We start from the raw sequence: 19,885 nt of genomic DNA on the forward strand, positions 1-19,885 counted from the left end.
TTTCATCCTAGGACAAACACAGGCAGGAAAGTCGGACTGTGATGTGAGCAAGCACAGGTGAAAGGATTCGAGGTCCAGACCCCAGGTGAGGCGTCACCTAGGCCCCAAGCTGCTTCCCCTTCCCTGCCTCTGTGCCTTCTCTTCTCGTAAGCACACCCGTCGCGTGGAGTACTGCTCCCCCCACTGTGGTCATCGTAACATGACCGCATCCACAAGACCCTGTGAGCTCACAGACACACGTGCCGGCTCAGGAGTTGAGCACGTCTTCTGGGAGACACAATCCAGTGACCGTATAAGTGTGTATGTGCACGCCCACATGTCAGTTGTATGTTCACGAGTACGTGTTAGCATGCTTGGCTGGCAGCACACTCCCTGTTAACGAGGACTTGAACCACCAGATGTCTGTCTCCTCAGTGACAAGGTGTTCAAGGGAGATGTCTGCTGGCTGGTGCAGCTGTGGTCCCACTGAGAACCCAGGCTCTCTGCTTTCTGCCTCCCTGGACTTAGCATCCTTTGCCTTCATGCGGGTCACCCGTGGTCAACATAGCTTGCCTCAGATGCGAACTTACATCTGTGTGTCTGGTTTCCGAGAGGTGGGGCAGTTGGTGGCCATGACATCTGCCCTTCAGGGAGAGAAAAGTCTTTACCAAAGCCAGTGGGAGGGAGGGGGAGCCTCCCTCTGAGCACCGAGGGAGAAGCAGGTAAAGATTGCCCAGGAGTGCTGTCCCTGCCAGGCTCTGCCAGGCTTCTTTCCCCTCACCTGCTCTTCCTGGAAAAGCAGGGGTCCACCCGGAATGAGGACTGTGTCGATGGGCATGTAGCCCTGGTGTGGTGGGGCCACTGTGCCTGTTGTCTGTGGGCGCAGAGAGCAGGAGGGCAGCACCCTGCACCTCTGTGCCTCCAGCACCTGCGAGGCTGTGCACGACAGGTGCTCCACGAGGAGCTGTTGACCAGTCCAGGGTGTTTCCCTTCGAAGGGGCTCAAATGCACAAGGAACACTTCCATCTGTTGTAATGTTCATGTATTATTCAGTTGTATTGTCATGATTTGATTTACTTTTATTTGTTTGGCAAGATCTACTTGGTACTGGAGATTCAAGGGCAGACTGGGGACTAGGGGGAGGGTGGGGCTGGTGCAGCTTTCTGGAAGCAGGTAGGGCGTGGTGTTCTGTGGTCGGCAGTGCAAGGACTCAGCTCTTGAAATGTTGCCATTTTATACATTCCAGTTTTGCTCTAGGAAAAACCACCAGAGGGAAGGCACTGGAAGCCCTCCTCTGGCGTTGTGGCCATCTCTTTGTGTGACGTGGCAGGAGCAGCGTTTCTCCTGTGCTGTGTAGAGATTTACTGAGCCCAGCCTCAGCCAGGCGCTGTGCTGTGGAGGGTCCTGCCTGAGTGACGTGCACAAGGACTCACCTTCAGTTCCTCTGAGATGGCCTGGTGTTCCTGTGTGTGGATTGGCTGCTGGCTGAGCGTTTCTTATCTGCTAATACCTTAATCACTGCTGGGACTTGTTCCCCTTGGCCTTTAGCTCTGCTTCCTTGACAGTGACCTTGTTTTCTCTCCGTCCCTGGCCGTGTGCAGCGAGTCCGGCTTCCCCGGCAGGAGCTGCCACGGCCATTGATGGAAGCCTCATCTGTGGCCTGGCAGGTGAGAGCTCTTTTCCTAGACGGCAGGAGACACTGGTGCAGACAAGTGGAGGGGAAACACAGCCTGTCTAGGAGCTGGCTGTCCCAACGGAGCCGCTGGCCCACAAGGCTCTGCACCCTGGACCTCTGCTGGTCCCAGCTGAGCTGTGCTGTCAGGGGGTGTCAAAGATCTCATGCAAAAAACAGAATGTAAGAAATAATTTTATGCAGTTCATATATTAAGCTATTAAATTTTGATTATGCTTAGTTAAATAAAATATTATTGAAATAAATTTCTCCATTTCTCTCTTTTTTCCTACTATCTGAAAATTCCAAATTATATGCGCAGCTCCCATTGCTTCCTTGGACCCATGGCCGCTGATCCGAGAGCCTTGGGGAGTGTTGCTCTCAAGGTTAAGGCCTGGCCTCAAGCGCTTGTTGTGGGTGAGGTCTCTGCCTTCCACTGGCAGGATGGGTGGCCCCTGCCCAATCCTCAAATCCTCCAGGCCCCGTGTAGACGGGTGGAGAGGACCCTCCACACCTGGGTGTTCCCTCTAAACCCCTGTCCACTCCCAGCATCCTGGATAATAAATGGTGCTGCCCGCCAGCTGCCGCCCTCTCGCCAGCCCCACTGTTCTCTGTGACCTCGGCCTCGCTGATGGCCTCCTTTCTGGGCCTCTGTGCTTCTTGCTGTGTCCTTGCATCTACGCCACCCCACATTTTCCCTGCGTCTTCTGAGTGTCTTTCCCTGGCCTGTTCCCATGGTTGGCATTCTTGCCTGCTGTCACCTGACACTGTGGTCCCTGCTGCAGACTGCCTGCCGTCATTGCTGACCTCGGCCTCTCCTGACCAGGCACCCTGGCTCTGGGGTTACATCCTGGCCCGCCCCTTGGTACCTCTTCCACAGGGCCTCCTCAGTTTCCCGGCTGGCTTTGGCTTTGTGGGAAGGACAGGGAAGGAAGTGAGTCCCCCTTCACTCCCTGGACAGGACAGGACAGGCACGGTGCCAAAGGCCGGTGAGCTTTGCCAAGGGAAGATCTTAAAAAACCCGGAAATCAGCATGAGCTTCAGCGTACTGAAAAATACCCCAGCATTGGTGTGGGCCCATCTGTTTACTATCTCAGCAAATAGAAATGCCCTTGAGCCAACAGGAACTCGAGCACAATCAGAAATCAGATCTAACCTGAAATAAAGGGTCATTTTTAAGGTCAGCCTAAAGGTTAGGCCTGGAAACAGAGCACATCCCCGAGTGGAGCACTGTCTTCTCCCAGCTCTGCTCGATGGTGGAGACAAGGCCAACTGGGCTCCGTCACTCCCAGTTCTGCAGGGGCGTGTGGAGCAGAGGGCCATGTCCCACTCACATTTGAATTTCCAACACAGGACCCTGTATACCCAGTTTCAGCATGCTGAACTGTTAACAAAATTACACCTCTCCCTCTCTCTCTCTATATATATACTATCTCCACACACATGCATACATATATATGTATTCATATATTATGTAGAATTACATGTATATATATTACACATTATATATATGTATATGTATATGTGTGTGTGTATGTACAAATATAAAAGGGATTAAGATCTTGCCTGAAGGTTTATGTATTCAAAAACACTCACCTCTGCAAACTGACCCCAAATGTGCTGCTAATAAAAATAATCATTGGGAAGTTGACACACTCTAGCTTGTGTGACTTTAAAAAGCCTTCGAGTCCTCCCCTGCGTTGACTGTGTACATTACCCACACCGCGCTGTTCATGTGGGAACCAGTCTGTGGCAATGTCACTTCTATTATGTGATGATAAATACCTTGGGAGATAAGATGAAGGTTTTCTTGGGAAACATGAAATGATTTTTTACAGATTTTTTTTTCCAAAGAGAAATTGGCTAAAAGGAGCTTTTTCTCTAAGAGGAAGTGGGCGCTGGGGCAGGAAGGAAGTGGTGTGAATTACTCTGGCGGGCAGGAGGAGTGGACTTCTGGGTCTGAGCTGGGGGAGGGGTGACTTCAGGGGTGCGTTTTAGGCATTGTCCCATAGGCAGCTGCTCTTTGGGCAGTCCAGCTCCAGGAAACGCTGCTAAGAGTGGAGAAAAAGAAATGCTTTATGCACAGATGCTTCTCTTAGTGTGTTGTTTTTGAAAATAATAACCCCAAGTGGAAAACATCTAAATATGGTTAAGTAAACAGCATGCTCTAATTAGATAAGATTTTGGGAGATTGTGGCCATGGGAAAATGTTTGTAATATATTATTAAGTGAACATAATCGTGAGACCGAATTGTATGTGCAATATGATTTACAGACACGGAAAATATGCGAGGAAGAGAATCATAACTCACAGGGGGTCTGACATTTTTTTCTGTTTTTGATTCTTTTATTGTGGTTTTGCTGTTGGCCTCTGTATCCATGGATTCAACCAGCTGCAGACTGAAGGTATTCAGGGATCACATTTTCTCTGGACCGAACAGGGACTGAAGATGTCATTATTCCCTAAACCGCAGCATAGCAACTATTTATGCACTATGTTTTAAATGTTGCAGGAGTTTATAAGCACATACTGTGACATCTTCTGTAAGAGATGTGCACATTTGTGGATCTTGCTGTCCTTGCAGGTGGGAGCTAGAGCCAGTCCCTCACTGGATACTAAGTAGTGTCTGGAGTTCATGACATAATAGAGTTTAAAGCATTTTTAAATGTAAATTTTGACTTCCCCCAGTGCCCACCCAGACATAATTTCACACGCAGCTGTGGTGTGTTTTCACAGATAAGCCCTATATCTTAAGTGGATGTTTGGTTGCAAGGACCAAAAAAGAAACGATTAATAAACAAGGAAGAAGCCCTGCTGTTATAATAGGAGACGTGGGGAGAGAGCCCTGGCCCTGCTGCCAGGGGCACATGCTGCCCTGCAGACAGTGCCCAGGGCCACTGGACAGGGGTGTGAGCCCAGGATGCGCGCATCCCCTAGGGTGTCTGTGCTCAGACTGGTGCCAGACAGAGACGGAGGGGCGGATTCTGTGACTCTTGCCCGGGGCTTCCGGCCCACTGGGACTTGTGCAGAGACCTCTCTGCAAATGTTCCCCTTCTGTCCGTCTATAAAGGGAGAGTGGCTCCAGGGCCACAGGTTGAAAGGACTCCTCTGATGATTAAAGGGACCGTGCCTATAGAAATTCAAGGAAGGATTTTAGGCTTGTCCAAAAGGTGGATTCTCCAGGAGCCCTCAGAGCTGCCAGGTGGGGAGGCCGGAGGCAGTGGGGGCTGTGCGAACCCAGAGGGCGCGCTGCCTGGAACTTTCAGACTCCGCCTGGAGAACAGTGTCCTGGCTGAACCAAAGACTGCCCTTCCTGCCTGCACAAACGGGGAACCTCAGGGCTGGGGCTGGAGCTGGCAGAGGAGCTCTGGCGTGGCATACAGGGCGCCCCGAGGTCCTTCCCGAGCACCACGAAGCACACCAAAGAGGGAAAGATGTGGACCCTCCTCGACTGCTAATTTCTCTAGTTTTCAATCAAAGATAAACAGCTAAATGAAAAACAAATCGCCTTCTCCTCCTGTCTCTATTTTTCTGTTTGGATGGTGACTTTGCAGTGAACTTTGAACATGGCAGCCACCCAGGTGCTGTCTACGCCTGCGCTTGGAGAACCAGGCTTTGGGGGCCTGCCACCCTTTCCGTTGCCTGTGCGCGTAGTGAAGGGAAAGGCTCCTTGGTCTGCTTCTGTGTTAGTGTTTGCACTGCAGGTGAGCACTGAGGCCCAGATATGTCCTGGGAGTGGGCAGCGCTGCTGGTGGCTGGAATATTCTTGATGGAGCAGGCGGATTGTCAGTGCTCTTGGGGTCAGCCCTGTCCCTACTCACGCTCCGCCTGCTGGAGTGTCCATTTCTGAGGAAGTGGAGTTAACATCTGCAGCTCCCCCATAGCAAACTGTCCTGTCTCTCCTCACAGTTGTATCAGCTTTGCCTCATGAACTGTGATGCACTGCTGTAGTGTGTCCGTGTTAAGGATTTTTATGTCTTCTTGGAAAATTGACCCCTTTATTATTTTGTAATGGTATCTTTTTGTTTCTGATGAGCTTTCTGTTTTGAACTCTGCTTTGTCTGAAATTAACCTAGCTTCTCCAGCTTTCTTTGATTAGTGTTAGTACAATGCATCTTTTCTTCACCCCTTTACTTCTAGCTGCAATCTTTGTATTGAAAGTGGGTTTCTTGCAGACTACAAATAACAGTTCAGTATTGCTTTTTTTTTTTTTTGTACCAGGGATTAAACCCAGAGGGTGCTTAACTACTGAGCCACATCCCCAGCCCTTTTTATTTATGTATTTATTTTACTTTGAGACAGGGTTTCACTAGGTTGTTTACAGCCTCACTAAGTTGCTGAAGCTGGCGTTGAACCTTTGATCCTCCTGCCTCAGCCTCCCAAGCCCTGGGATTACAGGTGTGTGCCACCTTGCATGGCCAGTCTTGCTTTTTCATCCATTCTGAAAAATCCATATCTTTAAACTGATAGTTTTAGGCCATTTATTTTTAAAGTGATTATGAACATGGTGACCAATATCTACCATATTGGTAGCTCTTTTCTCTTTATTGCATCTATTTGTCTTTCTTCTTTTTGACTTCTCTGGTTGAATGGTTTGTGGGATCCCATATTATCTACTGTATCATGCTATCAATTATACATTTAAACATTATCTTTAATAATTGCCCTGGAGTTTGCAATGTAACTTAGATCTACTTTTAAAAAGCACGGCACCACCAGATTACGTAGCACGTGCGCCTTATGGCAGAGTGTCACAGTCCTCCCTCCCATCCTGTGACGTGGACAGGTGTGACTCTGACTCCAGTTTCCCCTTTCTCTCCAGATTTTGGAGAGTGTTTTTGTCCTGGGGCCTCAGTTGTCTGATGGGCCTCGGAAGTGGTTGGTTTTCTTTTTCTCCAGCCTTTTCTTTTAAGGATTGGTGTACATTGGTGAGATCTTAGGTCTCCTCCTTCACAGTTTGTACCCACCCGCACGGCTCTGCCCCTGTCCCCCATGTTCAGTTACAGCCTCGTGAGAGCCCTGGCCATGGTAGTGCAGTGGGCTCAGCTGACACTGTATGAGGCTGTACAGTTGAATGGTTTGGGGACGTAACTGTCTACCCAATGCTGATCTTGTGAACACTCTAGTGCCCTCTTCCAGCTTTGAATTTAACATCCCATTTCATCAAAAATTACTCATGGCACTTCTGCGTACGTTGGGAACTTAAAATGTCTCGCGGGCTGATAACTTTTTGTCCTGTTACGCAGGAAATGATTCTCTTGATTCTCTTTGCATGGATAGTTTCATCTTCTGTCATCCATGGGACATGATAAAATTGATTTCCAGCTGTTAGGCATCCAAACACCTTTTAACAAAAATGTAATGAATGACTTTGATGGAATTATTCCAAGAAATATTTTATTTAAACTTTAGTTTTAAAAAAAGGAACTAAAAAAGAAGCCAGACATAAAAGGTTCGGTATTGTATGACTCTCTTTAGATGTAAGATCCAGAGAGGAGGTAGAGCCACCTGCAGAAGGCAGACTGCAGGGGGTGCCCTGGAGAGGAGGGCCTGCAGGGTGACTGCTCCTGGGGCGAGGAGCCTTTTGGGGAGATAGGAATGTTCTGGAACTAGGTTATATTACTGACTGCATGACATGGTGAATGCGCTAAATGCACTGACTTAAATTAAAACAGTTAATTTTATGCTCAGTGGATTTAACTTTGATTTAAAAATACATATAATACATTAAATATGTAACAGTACAAAATCTTATGGTGCAAGGCGATCTTCCTCCTGCCCTGGCCTTCAGTCTTCTGAACCGGAGGCGTGTGTTACTGCTGATGGTGGCTTAGGTACGGGTTCTCCCAGTGTCAGATCCCCCACCTCTACCTCCTGCCACACACCATCTTTAGATAGAAAATACTGTGCATTGCTATTTGGACCCCCACCCCCACCCTGAACAGCACATACAAATCTACCTTATTCCTTTTCAAAGTCAGTCAAGGGAGCTGCTTTCTGAGTTCTGTATAGTTAGTGTGTGTTTTCACTCACCATTCTAAATAAACTGGTTTTTCTCTGGGGTAAAGCCTCTACTAAAACAAGCTTCTTATTTTGTGCCTAATTCAGTATCCAGTCGGGTAAATCAACTGGTTCTTTGTGAGCAGTTTCAAGCCTAAGAATTAGCTTCATTTTTATGAGTAATTTCTTAGAATTAGGAATGATGGCTAGAATTAGCCAAGTGCCTTTTATCACAACAGAGAAGTTTTAAAAAAAAAACCCATTTAATTAATTGATAGCCAGTGAGCCAATGAGTGTGCTCCATAGTTGTAACTCGGCAAATCCCTTCCTTGCTGAAGAGTACTTTATTTTCCCCCAGAGAAGGCAAATGACAAATGACTCTCCTCGAGGCGGCTCTGAAGGGGGACTGTGAGGCCCTGGGTTTCCCAGGGTGCAGCCCCATTGGAACACGATGCCTGTCCACAGAGAGGCGCTTTATTGAAGCCGGACAAGACCGCCATTCATACCGCAGTCCAACAGATCATGCATGGGAACCTCCACTTAGGGTGGCTGCCGAGCTTAACTGCAGAGAACTACACTGTTTATTTGTTTTTGTTTTGAAATATTAAATTGGAAGCTCAGTGGCCACTGAACAAGTCATAGGCTTGGGGGTTGAAGTAGAGAGAGCGCTGTCAGTTTCTGGTATATAATGTGTCAGGAATTGTGAGTGCCACCTTGTGAGCGGAGTGTCACAGGTGAGCACAGTCCGAAGTGTCCATTCACCAGGAGAAGCCAAGCCTGTGAGGGAAGAAAAGGAGGAGCTCCCCGAACCTGATTCCTCTTGATTTTTGGAGAGACCCAGCCCTAGAGATTTGCTTCAGAGAGCTGGGAATACAAAGAAATGGTGTCTTTGGGTGGGATTTTAATTTTAGAGTTTGCAGTACATTGCATTTAGGATATACGATCCATTGTGAGACAAAAGAAGTTATTCTTCTCAGTGTGTGGAAACTTATGGGTAAAGTAAGCTATGCCAAACATTTCAGTCTCTGAAAATTTCAAGTTGCGAATGCAAAAAGTCAGAAAAAAGTTCAAAAAGTAATAAAGTGAAAGTAAGTACAATTCCCTGTGGTCCCATGTAGCGATCATCAATAGGTTTTCTCCCTTTGCCTTCTTCTAGAGACATCGTGTGTTTTATTATGCTCATGAATGCCGCCATACTATGTAAATTGTTGTGTTCTACACTTTTTATTTTGTGTGTGTCTCAAACATCTTCACACGCCAATGCTTGCAGGACCAGCTTGTTCTTCACTAGATGGACAGTGCTACATATTGGTGGACATTTAAGTAGCTCTCCAGGTTTTCTCTTGCAAAGGCTCTGCACTAGCCATCAGATCTCCCCTCTTCCTCCTCCTCCTCGTCTGGGTCTTCTCCATGCCTTCCAGGCCCTCCTTCATGTTAGCTGAGGACTTTCTCGGCTGAACCACTACTTTTTTTTGCTGCTCCTACTTTAGCCATGTCTGCATCCCCATAGCAGGTCCTCTTAACACTGAGACCCTCTTTTTCTCCCTCTGTATCTCCCTGTCCAGCCCGTTCTTGTGATAGAGCCAGGATTCTGACATCAGGGCATCATGTCCTAGTCTCTGACCCCCACCTCTCAGTGCAGCTGACTTCCTTTGACCTGACCTTTAAAAACACTCTCACCCTCTAAACATACCGCTGGCCGCTCTTCCCTTTCAGTGTTCCCTGCCACCTTCTGTTCTTACTCTTCTTTCTGGAATGTTGTTCTGTTCCCTACTTTCATCATCACCTGGCAAAACCCCAGCTTTGGCTAAGCCCAGCTTCCTGCAGGCTAGCAGATAAATGTAGCTGGAGAGAAAGCCTCGCTCCTGCTGCCCAGGCACCTGCCGTGTGTGACCAGAGCCTCCCGGGCTCCCTCACCCAGGCTCAGCAGCCTGCCGTGTCCCCTTAAGTTCTGGGAAGGTCACTCTGCAGGTTGATTCCTTTCCTGTGACCTCTGAGCAGGCCCTGTGCTGCACCTGTGTCTTGGCCTTGGAGGTCCCGAGGCTTCCTCCTCAGGCCCTGCTGTCCTTTCCATGTGACACTATGCCCAGGAGCTCATGAGGTCTCCTGAACGTAACAGCATGGACCCTGGGGGCTTCTCGGTCTGCAGCAAGATGAGCCTCAGGAGCCCATGCGTGCCACTGGTTAGTTCCCATTTGGGTACCGTGGGCATGAGGGCTACCCCAGCCTCTGACAGCTCAGTTCACACAGTAGCTGAAGGCCGAGAGTTGGAGCACCGTCATGCCCTCCCCTTTCTACCTGCCTAAAGTCAATCGCTTCTGCAACTGCCTTCAAAACCCACCTGGCTCTTCTCCTCTCGCCCTCTCCCACTGCTCCAGGAGGTCCTGCCTGCCCCTCTGCTGGCCGAGGTGTCCCCGTGTGTTCTCCTGTCCAGCTTCCTCCTTCCACTCGGGTCTCACTTAAAATATCAGAGGCCGTGAAGAGCAACCTAAGAAAAGAGTACCTTCTCCTTCTCCTGGGTTTATTTGATTGTTTCTCCTTTTATCTCTAAGATAAGGCATGTGTGTGTGTGTGTGTGTGTGTGTGTGTGTACGCGTGTGTGTGCCTGTGTGTGACTGTGTGTGCTTGTGTAAACTGAGACTACAGTGGTTCCAGTGGTTGTCTCTCCTCTTTTCTCTATATTTTTTCTCATATGCTGGTTATTTTAGTGATTTCACCTGTTCTTACTTCCTGTGTGTATTTAACAAGGAGGAATCTTACAAGTAAGTTACTAACAGGACCCTTTTATAGTCTTTTACATGTTTTTGCATCAGATTGGCTTTCTCGGGTTATTTTAAACCTTTGAGTCTTTTGTCCCTAATTTGAAGCAGTGTCCATGTTCATGTGAAGGATTTACTGGCGTCATCCATTGTTAGGAAGCGGGGGCCTCTCCTTGTATGTGCTTCAGTGGGTAGACAGCAGGGTTCTTTTTGTTTTTCCTTTTCAGTTTTTTGTACCAGGGATTGAACTCAGGGTGCTTGACCACATCCCCAGTCCTTTTTACTTTTTATTTTGAGACAATATCTCACTAAGTTCCTTAGGTCCTCACTAAATTACTGAGTCTGGCTTTGAACTTATGCTCCTCCTGCCTTAGACTCCCCAGCCCCTGGGATTATAGGCATGTGCCACCACGCCTGGCCAAACAGTAGGTTTTTTGTTTTTGTTTTTAAGTATCTTGAAGGGTCTCATGTGGGCATAAGGGCTGCTGTGTGGTCTGAACTCGGGAGTAGGGGCTCATTCCACTCCGCATCCTCCTCCAGCATCTCCGTGAGTCGTGGGGGTGCAGGAGCAGGTTGGGGAATGGAGGATAGTCCCCACATGCATTGTTCTGCAGAAGCAGGCATGGACGACTTCAGGGCTTGCTCGGAAATCCAGGGAGAGGGACTGCGGACTCTGGGTCCTGGCTGCTTTATCACTGAAGATCTAGGGGATTAGTTCTTGGTTCCCAGGAGGGTGCCCATGGCGGGAGGCTGTACATTAAGAAGACGCAGGTCAGTGGCCAGGCAGAGTGCTGCTGCCCTTTAGAGCTGTGCCTGCTGGTGCCCAGGCAGTGCAGATGGGAGCCAGCCTGTGGCAGTAGGCTGGGGAAGGTGGGAACAGGGGCTTTGCCACCTGCCGACAGCCCAGGGAGTACACAGAGCTCCCAGCACCCTCCTGGCAGGGGGCTCTGTGGACGCTCTCCCTTTCATAAAGCTTTTCTTGATGCAGCTCAAAGGGCTCTGACTACGGGTGCCCCAGCTCAGCAGAGAGCTCTCCTTCCTGCTGGAGGTGATCATTCTATTTACAGACTCTTTACCTGGGAGAAAATGGCAGAAAGGTGGAGCAGAGGGGATGTATTTTGTCTTTGTCTGAAGGTGAGAATTTATTGCCAAGTGAGGCAGAAAATACACACATAGCTTAGTGGTGCAATAGATGTCTTAATGCTGTCAGGGCAGAGCAGGCAGGGCGGTAAGGAGGTGAGAGGGCTGCTCAGCCCAGGGCCAGCAGGTGTCTGGAGTCGGGTCACTCTGAAGCTTTAGCCTCAGCAGCCTGCCTACCACCCTGCAAGAATCAGCACTCTCAGGCTGGGTGGGGGCAGAGTTGCTATCTTAGTGAGTGGGCAGCGAGGAAGGAACACTACCATGAAGATGCGTGAGTCCGTCCAGCAGATTCCTCATGGCTTTCCTTCTATCTGGAGTCTGGGATGGTGGTGCCAGGATGGAGGGGCAGTAGAGGCCATGAACATTATTCTTTGCTTCCTGATCAGCAAAGCCTAAAAGTAAGCAGAGTTCACATACCAGCGTAGCAATCCCCATGAGCAAAGCTCTACTCTGAGAACAACACTTGGGAAATTCTAATGTAATCTTGCCTTGCCCTTTAATTTTATTCCAGTAGATGTGTTTCTTTCTTTTAAAATATAATTTTGTTGAGATATAATTTACATAGCATAAAAGTCACCATTATAAATACACTTTTTTTTTCTGCTTTTTAACATATTCTGAGTGTTGTAACCATCACCAGTACTTAACTCCAGAACAGTTCAGTAGCCTCTGAAACCCCTTGTCCATTAGCACTCGTTCCTGTTCTCCCATGCCCCAGGCTTCTGCAAACCAGTGACTTAGCTCCTGCCCCTATGGATCGTCCTGGTGTTTCATATAACTTATTTCATGCAACGTGTGGCCTTCTGCATCTGATTTCTTTCAGTCAGTCCAGTATTTTCAGGATACGTCTTGCAGCGGGAATCCGTGCTGCGATCTGTTCTGTGGCTGCATCCAATGTTTGGATATACCACACTTTATTTTTACCCATTGACCGGTTGATGGGAAAGGGGGTTGTTTTCACTTTTGGGCGATGGTGAATGATGCTGCTTTGTACATTCATGAATAGGTTTCTATGTGGAGCTGTCTTCTGTTGCCTTGGCTGCTATATACCTCCGTGTGCGGTTCCTGGATGTGGCAGTTCTGTGGATGACCTTGAAGTACTGAACCTTTTCTCAAAGCAGTGGCTCCACCTAACTTCCCGCGCAGTGTTTTATGAGGTCTGACTTCTCCACATCCTTGCCTGCACTCGTCCGTATCTGTCTTGATTCTAGCTTGTGGGAATGAAGTGGCATCTCACTGAGGTTTGGATTGGCATTTCCCTACACCAGTAATCGTGTTGAGTATTAAGTATCTTTTCATGTGTTTTTGACCATTTGATTATTGTCTTTGGGGAGAAATGTCTATTTAAATCCTTCTGGTTGTCTTTTTTTGTGAAGTATTCTTTGAGTATTCTGGATATAAGTCCCTTATCAGATATATAATTTGAAAAGATCTTCTCCCATATTGTGGGTTGTCTTTTCACCTTCTTGGTGGTGTCCTTAGACACACAAACATTTTTAACTTCGGTGGAGGCCTTTATATCAGTATTTTGCCCTGTTGCTTCTGCTTTTGGTGTCATTGGTAATCTACCATGATGAAGATTTATTCTTATGTGTTCCTCTGAGAGTTTTATGAGCTTAAGTCCAACATTTTGCTTTAGAATCATTTTAAGTTAACTTTATGAAAAGGATAAGGCTTGCATCTAGATTCAGATTTCTTGTTTATGAACTTGGGACATCTTTCTCTTTATTTAGGGCTTTTTAATTTTTATTTATTATTTATTTTAGTGATGTTCTGGTAGTTTTCATTATACAAATCTTACGTGTCTTTTGTTAATTTTTTTTTCTTTTTGGAACTGGGGATTTAACCCAGGGGTGCTTTGCTACTAAGTATATACCTGACCCTTTTTTTTTTTTTTTTGTTTCAAGACAAAGTCTTGCTAAGTGGCTGGGGCTGGCCTTGAACTTGTGATCCTGTGAACTTGTGATCCTGTCTCTGCCTCCTGGGTTGTAAGGATCACAGATATGTGACGCCATTCCCAGCTTTTGTTAAGTTTGTAATTATCTTATTGGTTTTGGTGCTGTTCTAAAGCGAGTCTCATGTAAGCGCATTTGGGTTTTGCCTGTTCTACCACTGTCCTCCTTCGCCTGGAGTGTGTCGGCCATGTCATGTGGCTAGTGATCATGCGGGATGGACGTCAGTCCAGTTATTGCTTGGTTTCCCATAGCTCTTCTCTTTCATGTTCCTGTGGTCCTCTGTTTTGCTTTTTGTGTGATTATGAAATAGATGATCTCTGTTGTACCATTTTAATTCCCTTTTTGTTTATTATTCACTTTAGAGGTTTTTTCCCAAGGTCGCCCTTGAGGTCAAACCCTGCCTGTAGGAGAAGCATTGGCACAGGCTTGGTGCAGAAGGAAAGCAGGGGACAGGAGGGGACACACTGGGGTGATCTGTGTTCTGAGAATGGCATGTGTTGGTGGACTGATCTGTTAACCTCTTGGTGGAATTTGGTCTTTTACTTAGTAAACCTCAGTCCTTTCTCTGCTTCACTGTTGTGCTTTACAGATGCTCGAGTGGTAAGATGTCTAGTGGTTATGCCCAGCCTTCCCTCTGGACGTGGTGGTGTGAGGGGTGGGTGCCAGGGACCACTGCCCCTGCCAGCCTTGCTACGCAGCTCCTGACCACCTGCGCCCTTCTCTGCCTTCCCAGGTATCTCACTCCCTGCCGGGTCTGAGGCTCCCAGGGGCTCCCTTCCTGGTCTGCAGGGACCTCCAGGACCAGCGCTCTTGTCCCACCTCTCCTGTGGGCACCCAGCAGGAGGGAGCAGCCTGCTGCTGAATGCACATCTACACAGCAGGACCCCAGGACCTAGCAGGAAGGTACTGCGCTCCGCCCCTGGGACTTCTCACAGGTAATTCTGAATTTGGGAAGTAAATGAAGGTGTGGAAACCTTCAGCTGCTCCTCTGAGAGGAGTCTCAGCCATTGTTGGGAGAGAGTGAAGGCTGCCTGGCTGGATTTTTCCATCCTCTTGCCCAGCAGTACCCAGGCAGATTCCCAGCATGTCTCCTTGAGAGAACTTTAAGGAACACCCTCAATACATTCAGCTGTTGTGGAATTTGTGCTTTGCGAAGATTTCATGAGTCCTCGTTTTCTGCTCTTAACAAGCAGGTGAGACTGACATTGCTAATCTCATGTTGCAGACCGGAAATAGATGCAGGAGGACAGAGATGTATCCAGAGTCTCAGGGGCTCATTGATTCAGGGAGAACATGTGGCTTAACTCCCATGTGTGCCTCGCCCTGTTCCCGGTGCTGCACGCAGTGAGCACAGCAGCACAGGTACCTGCTCTTGTGCAGACAGTGCAGCTGGAGGTGTGAGTGGAGCACAGGATGCTGGGTCAGGCACAGAGAGGTGAGGAGCCAGCAGAGAGCGGGCTGAGGTGGGAGAGAGAGCAGTAACCTGGCATGTCCTGTCCTGTAGCCACTAGGGGAATTCTGGGTTTCAAGGTGGAAAATGTGCATGGGGTTTTAAGCAGAGGAGGAGGGGAATCTGCATTCCACCTTAACAGACTCATTCTGGCCTCTGGGCTGGGAACTGCACGGGAGGGGTGGGGGACAAGAGTTGGATCTGAGAGTCTATCTTGGAGGCCACAGGAGATCCACTGTGGACAGGACGATGGAGACACGCTCCTTGGTGACTGTGAAAGTAGAGCAAAGTGGTCACTTTCTGGAAATGTTTTGAAGACAGATCCCTTAAGATGGCCCGATTGAGTGGGTGTGGGTGTGAGAAAAAGAGGAATAATGGTGATGCCAAGAGGTTGAGCTCCAGTGAGTTTCCGGAGTTGGAACCTCCTGAGAAGGGAAGGGCTGTGGCCAGAGAAGGTCTGGTGACAAAAAGAGACTAGGAGATGGGTTTGGAACACATTGGGATTGAAAGGATCCCAGGACACGCAGTGGAGGTGCTGGGTGGCCAGTGGTCTGTGCCGTCGGACAGCGATGGGAGTCTGGCCAGTGGCTGGTATTTGAAGGAATAAGATCAGAAGGTCCCGAGGGATGGAGGAGTTCAGGAGGGGGAGCAGAAGGGGGGCCAAGCCAGTGGAGACTGAGGGACCAGCCACAGAGGTAGGGACGCCAGAGTGTGGCTTCTTGGAGGTCACTTGGAATCATTTCCAGATGGAGGGCGTGAGGGAGCTGTGTCCAGGTGCTCATGGCCCAAGAGGGGTGGGGACCAGTGACATGGGATCCTGCTATCTGGGTCACTGGTGGTTTTGGCTTGGATATTTTTGTCTGGTGGCTGTGGCTGCACAAGCCTCATTGGAAGGCAGCGCCACCGGGAGGAGTTGGAGCAAGAAGGTGGACAGGTGCTGAGCTTTGGTTGCCAAGCAGGGCAGGAAGGAGCACAATTTGGGGTGGAATTGGTGGTGAGAACTAGTCGGGAGAATGAGTAGTTGGGAGTTCTCAGCCTGGTGCTGGAGTGGTTGAGTGACGTCTCAGTGTAGGATAGAGCCTGACGAAGCCTCCTTGCACAGGAGGGAAGTCGGCTTGTGGGAGGTGAGTGACTGACTTCAGGAGAGGCACGGGGTGACTCTAGGAAGGGACCCAATGGAGGATATGTGGTTGTCACTTGGAGGGGAAGGTCCTCTTATGGTTGCCCATCTGTTCTTTGTGAAGTAGGTAGTCACCGAGGGCCACTGAGTTTGCCAACAAGAGGCAGGGCGCACACCAGAGCTTGTGGCTACAGATTGAAGGTCCCCGTGCAGGGGATTGTGTCCTCCCCTGACAGCCCAGCTGGGGAGGTAAAGGCTCACCCTACGTCAGAACGTGGTTGATCCTTTGGCCAAGCAGAGTGAGGCTGGCTTTCAGTGTGCAGGCGAGAGAGGACACTCCTCACAGTGGGGACGGAGCAGGGGCAGCGAGGAGCCAGCGCGTTGGGCTAGATGGCTGGCGATGCAGGAGGACAGTCAAGGGCCAGGGGCTGAGGCACGGGGGTGGCTGGGCTGAGGCCTTGGACGCGGGGTGTGGAATTGGGAGACAGTGCGTTTGTGGGAGGTGACGGTTCTGTTGTTCCTTCCCCTGGCCCGGCACCTGAGTCCCCCGCCTGGCGTGTTTTCATTGTGTCCACTTGGGAGGTCTTCGGGCGGCCACTCACGTACCTACCTGACCAGTTTGCCCAGTTGGTGAACAGGGAGTACCCGGCTGCCTGTCGCTGCCCCTCTCGGTGCCGAGTCGCTGTGGCCAGGACCTTGCCCTGGGGAGGGGGCTGTCTCCATGGAGGATGAGTACAGCACAGCCTTGTGTCTTTTGAATCCCAAACGTGAACGCTGTGGGACTATTGTGTCCTTGTCTGCAAGGTCCTTGCTGGTCCGGGGGTCCCTAGACTCTCCCAGGTCTGAGGGCAAGTGTGGGCACCGTGGGAAAGAGCCCCGAGGCCAAGTGAAGCTCCCGTTCCTTCCTGCGTCTGCCCACACCCACTTCCCAGGACCCTCCTTTTTGGGATCTGCCTCAAATTGTAAGAATTGTGAAATAGCTTCATATTCACAAAAGACGTAGTCAGAGGCCAAAATACCAGAATATGACATCCTAGCACAAACAAAGAAATTTTTAAATGTTTAGGCTTGAAATGAAACATATTTCATCATGGTAAACACCAGACTTCTTACTTAGGTGATTCAAGTATCGGAATCAGAAAGATAAATTTTATTTTATTTTTATTATGTTTTTATATTTCAAGTGCAGAATATCATTGGTTAAAAAAGGAAATCTTTGGCTGAGAGACTTTGGTTTGGCCTTGACCATCGCTGGTCCTGGGGAACAGCCAGGATCTGGAGAAGTGCAGCTGCTCTGTGCTCATCACCGCTCTGTTCTGGGCTGTTGGCCCGTAGGGCAAAGGTCACTTGAAAGCCCCAGCTAGAAATGCAAATATCAACACAGTACCCTTCCAGTTCTCCATGGGTGTTGAGCCACCGACAAGGAGAAATGAATGATATTTTTAGAAAAGGAGTGGTTGGAGATGCTGTTCGGAGATGTGATGGACAGCATTATGATAAATAGTAACAACCACATTTTGCACAGGGAACTCGGTACTTTTTTTGTTTATTTCCATTTTTGAGCGCTCAGGGCCTTTTGGATGGACGCTCATTGCTGGGTCCTGCTGACTGAGTCTCCTTGGTGCCTACACACAGTGGAGGGTGGGCACCTGCAGAGTGGACAGGAGGTGCCCGGCCCTCCAACCTACATGAAGAGGTCTTCTTCAGGATCAAGGGTAGATGTGGAGTTAGCAAGTCCCCACCACATGCAGGGCTACCTGCCGCTGGATGTGGGAGGAGACCCAGGCAGCTTCTTTCTGTGGAGACAGGAGTCTCTCAGAGTTATGTGAGCAGGCTCAGGAAGTGAACTGCAGCTCCACAGGCCTGAGCCAAGGCCAGAGCACGTCTAAGGCAGCGAGGCCTGGCTTCTGCCCCTCACAGCCAAGACCCCGAGCCTGTGAGGGGGAGCAGAGGAGCAGAGCCGGAGAGCTCAGACGCAGTGCTGGGCTACAATGGGGCTGGAACCCAAGTGAGCTTCTGCAACCTCAGGAGAAGGGTGGGCGGTGGAGAGCCACGAAAATATGTGAAGATGAACGAGGGAATTAAAACAGTGTGCTTCGCACAGGTGCATGGGGTGCTGCCGGGCATCTAGCATGAAGAAAAGCAGTCTGATGGCAGCACAGAGACCCCGAAGAACATCTGGGTCACATGCTTTGAAAGACTGTGTCCCCCCAATTTAGAAACGCGTTTAAAAGATGTTATTCTCCAAAGACTAACAGAGCTTTGTGAACATTTGCATATACATTTACCAAAGACTGTTGAACAGCCTTCTCTCATACTAAGAACTTCGTAAGTAACTCCTGATTTTAGTTCCATTGAACATGGCTTTGTCACATATTAATAGGAAACTCATCAGTGTTTTGCCCTGAGTAGTTTGTTATAAAATGGGTAACACAACTCAGTTACCAATCTCACTTTAATCCTGACTCTAATGGTTATAATAGTCTGTTGTATCCGTTGTGTTCCTTAATGTATCTTCTAATGTTTTAAAAAGTCTCTCTCTCTCTCTCTCTCTCTCTCTCTCTCTCTCTCTCTCTATATATATATATATATATATATATATATATATATATAATATGTATAAGTATTCATAAAATATAATAAATATAAAAACATTTACTTGAGCTTAAATTCAAGGGGAAATCCCCTCTGGTAGATGGTAACTCTGATTGGCCAGTTGGTGTGACCTTGGGAGCCCCCTTTGCCCTTTAGATGACTGGAAAGATCTAAATATGCAAATAATACTGGCAAATGTGAAATGGCACATTTTTATACTAAAATCATGTTAAGATTTGGTGCTTCTCCGGGAAGGAGGAGTGGGTCTGAGTGAGTCTTCTACAGTCTTTGAATGTCCTTCCCAGAATTCAGGACCTGAGTGAGTCATGTCTTGGAGTATATTCTCCTACAGATCTGGTGGTTTCTGAGGTTTTCTTTTGTGGGAAGATCTGCTGGTCAAGTTGTCAGATGGCCACCCCAATCGGTCATTGTTTGGTCACTCTGTGATTTGGGGCGTCCATGGGGAAGAAGTTCAAAGCCTTGAGTTTCACTTTTAATTCCATCATCTGTTCCCATTTATGTACTTATGTGAACAAAGGGGAAATTTATTTTATCTCTAACAATGAAAAATTGGGACAAAGTTGATCTTCAGTTGGGTCTTATTATAAATGCAAGTGATATTTATCTATGGGTATATAAACATTAAGAGAAAAAATCCAAATCATTCTGTTTTTTAATAAATGTTTGCTTTTTAGACCTAACAAGTATATTATATTCATTTCATCTATATGCTATTTTGATCAGTTACGTAACATAGTAATTACAAACATTAATTTTATATATAACACCTTATAGTAACAAACTTTTAAAATTAATAAAATACTTTTCTTTTTTTAAATACATAAAATACTTTCAATAATAAATGTAGACAATCAATCAGATGATATTATGAGGTTGAAAAATTATGTTGAGAGAATAAGAATGGTAATATAGTTTCCAAGAGATAAGGTGATGTCATAAAATCTCTGTCAGAGAAGTTCATACATATTTTAAAAGTAATTGACATGAAGGAAATGAAAGATTTTTTAGCTTTAATGAACTTTTTTTTTAAAGGTGGTATTTCCAATTATGCCATAAGTTACATCTTGTTTTAACTATTTGAAATTCTTAGAACTTTTTTTTTTGATATTTTTGATTATTTGCTTGTTAGTGGCATGTAGGGGTCACACTGAGGGCCTTGCTCGTGCTCTAAATTCTTAGCCAATGTAAAATGG

General features: G+C 47.8%; 1 protein-coding gene across 3 annotated transcripts in view; it reads left to right on the top strand.

The window, feature by feature from the left end:
- The window catches only part of Rnf144a (ring finger protein 144A), a 104,820-nt gene that overhangs the window by 9,002 nt on the left and 75,933 nt on the right, over window positions 1–19,885 (top strand). The window contains exons 1-2 of one of the 3 annotated variants that reach the window (XM_026387787.2): window positions 9,788–9,835; window positions 14,240–14,441. In XM_026387787.2, the coding sequence (XP_026243572.1) occupies window positions 14,369–14,441 (73 nt within the window). In that variant the 5' untranslated portion in view covers window positions 9,788–9,835; window positions 14,240–14,368. Of the gene's footprint in view, window positions 1–9,787; window positions 9,836–14,239; window positions 14,442–14,671; window positions 14,700–19,885 lie in introns of those variants that run through there. The other 2 variants (XM_026387719.2, XM_026388295.2) reach the window with 2 other exon arrangements.

Source organism: Urocitellus parryii, chromosome 12 (genome assembly GCF_045843805.1).
Source record: "Urocitellus parryii isolate mUroPar1 chromosome 12, mUroPar1.hap1, whole genome shotgun sequence".
Classification (NCBI taxonomy): domain Eukaryota; kingdom Metazoa; phylum Chordata; class Mammalia; order Rodentia; family Sciuridae; genus Urocitellus; species Urocitellus parryii.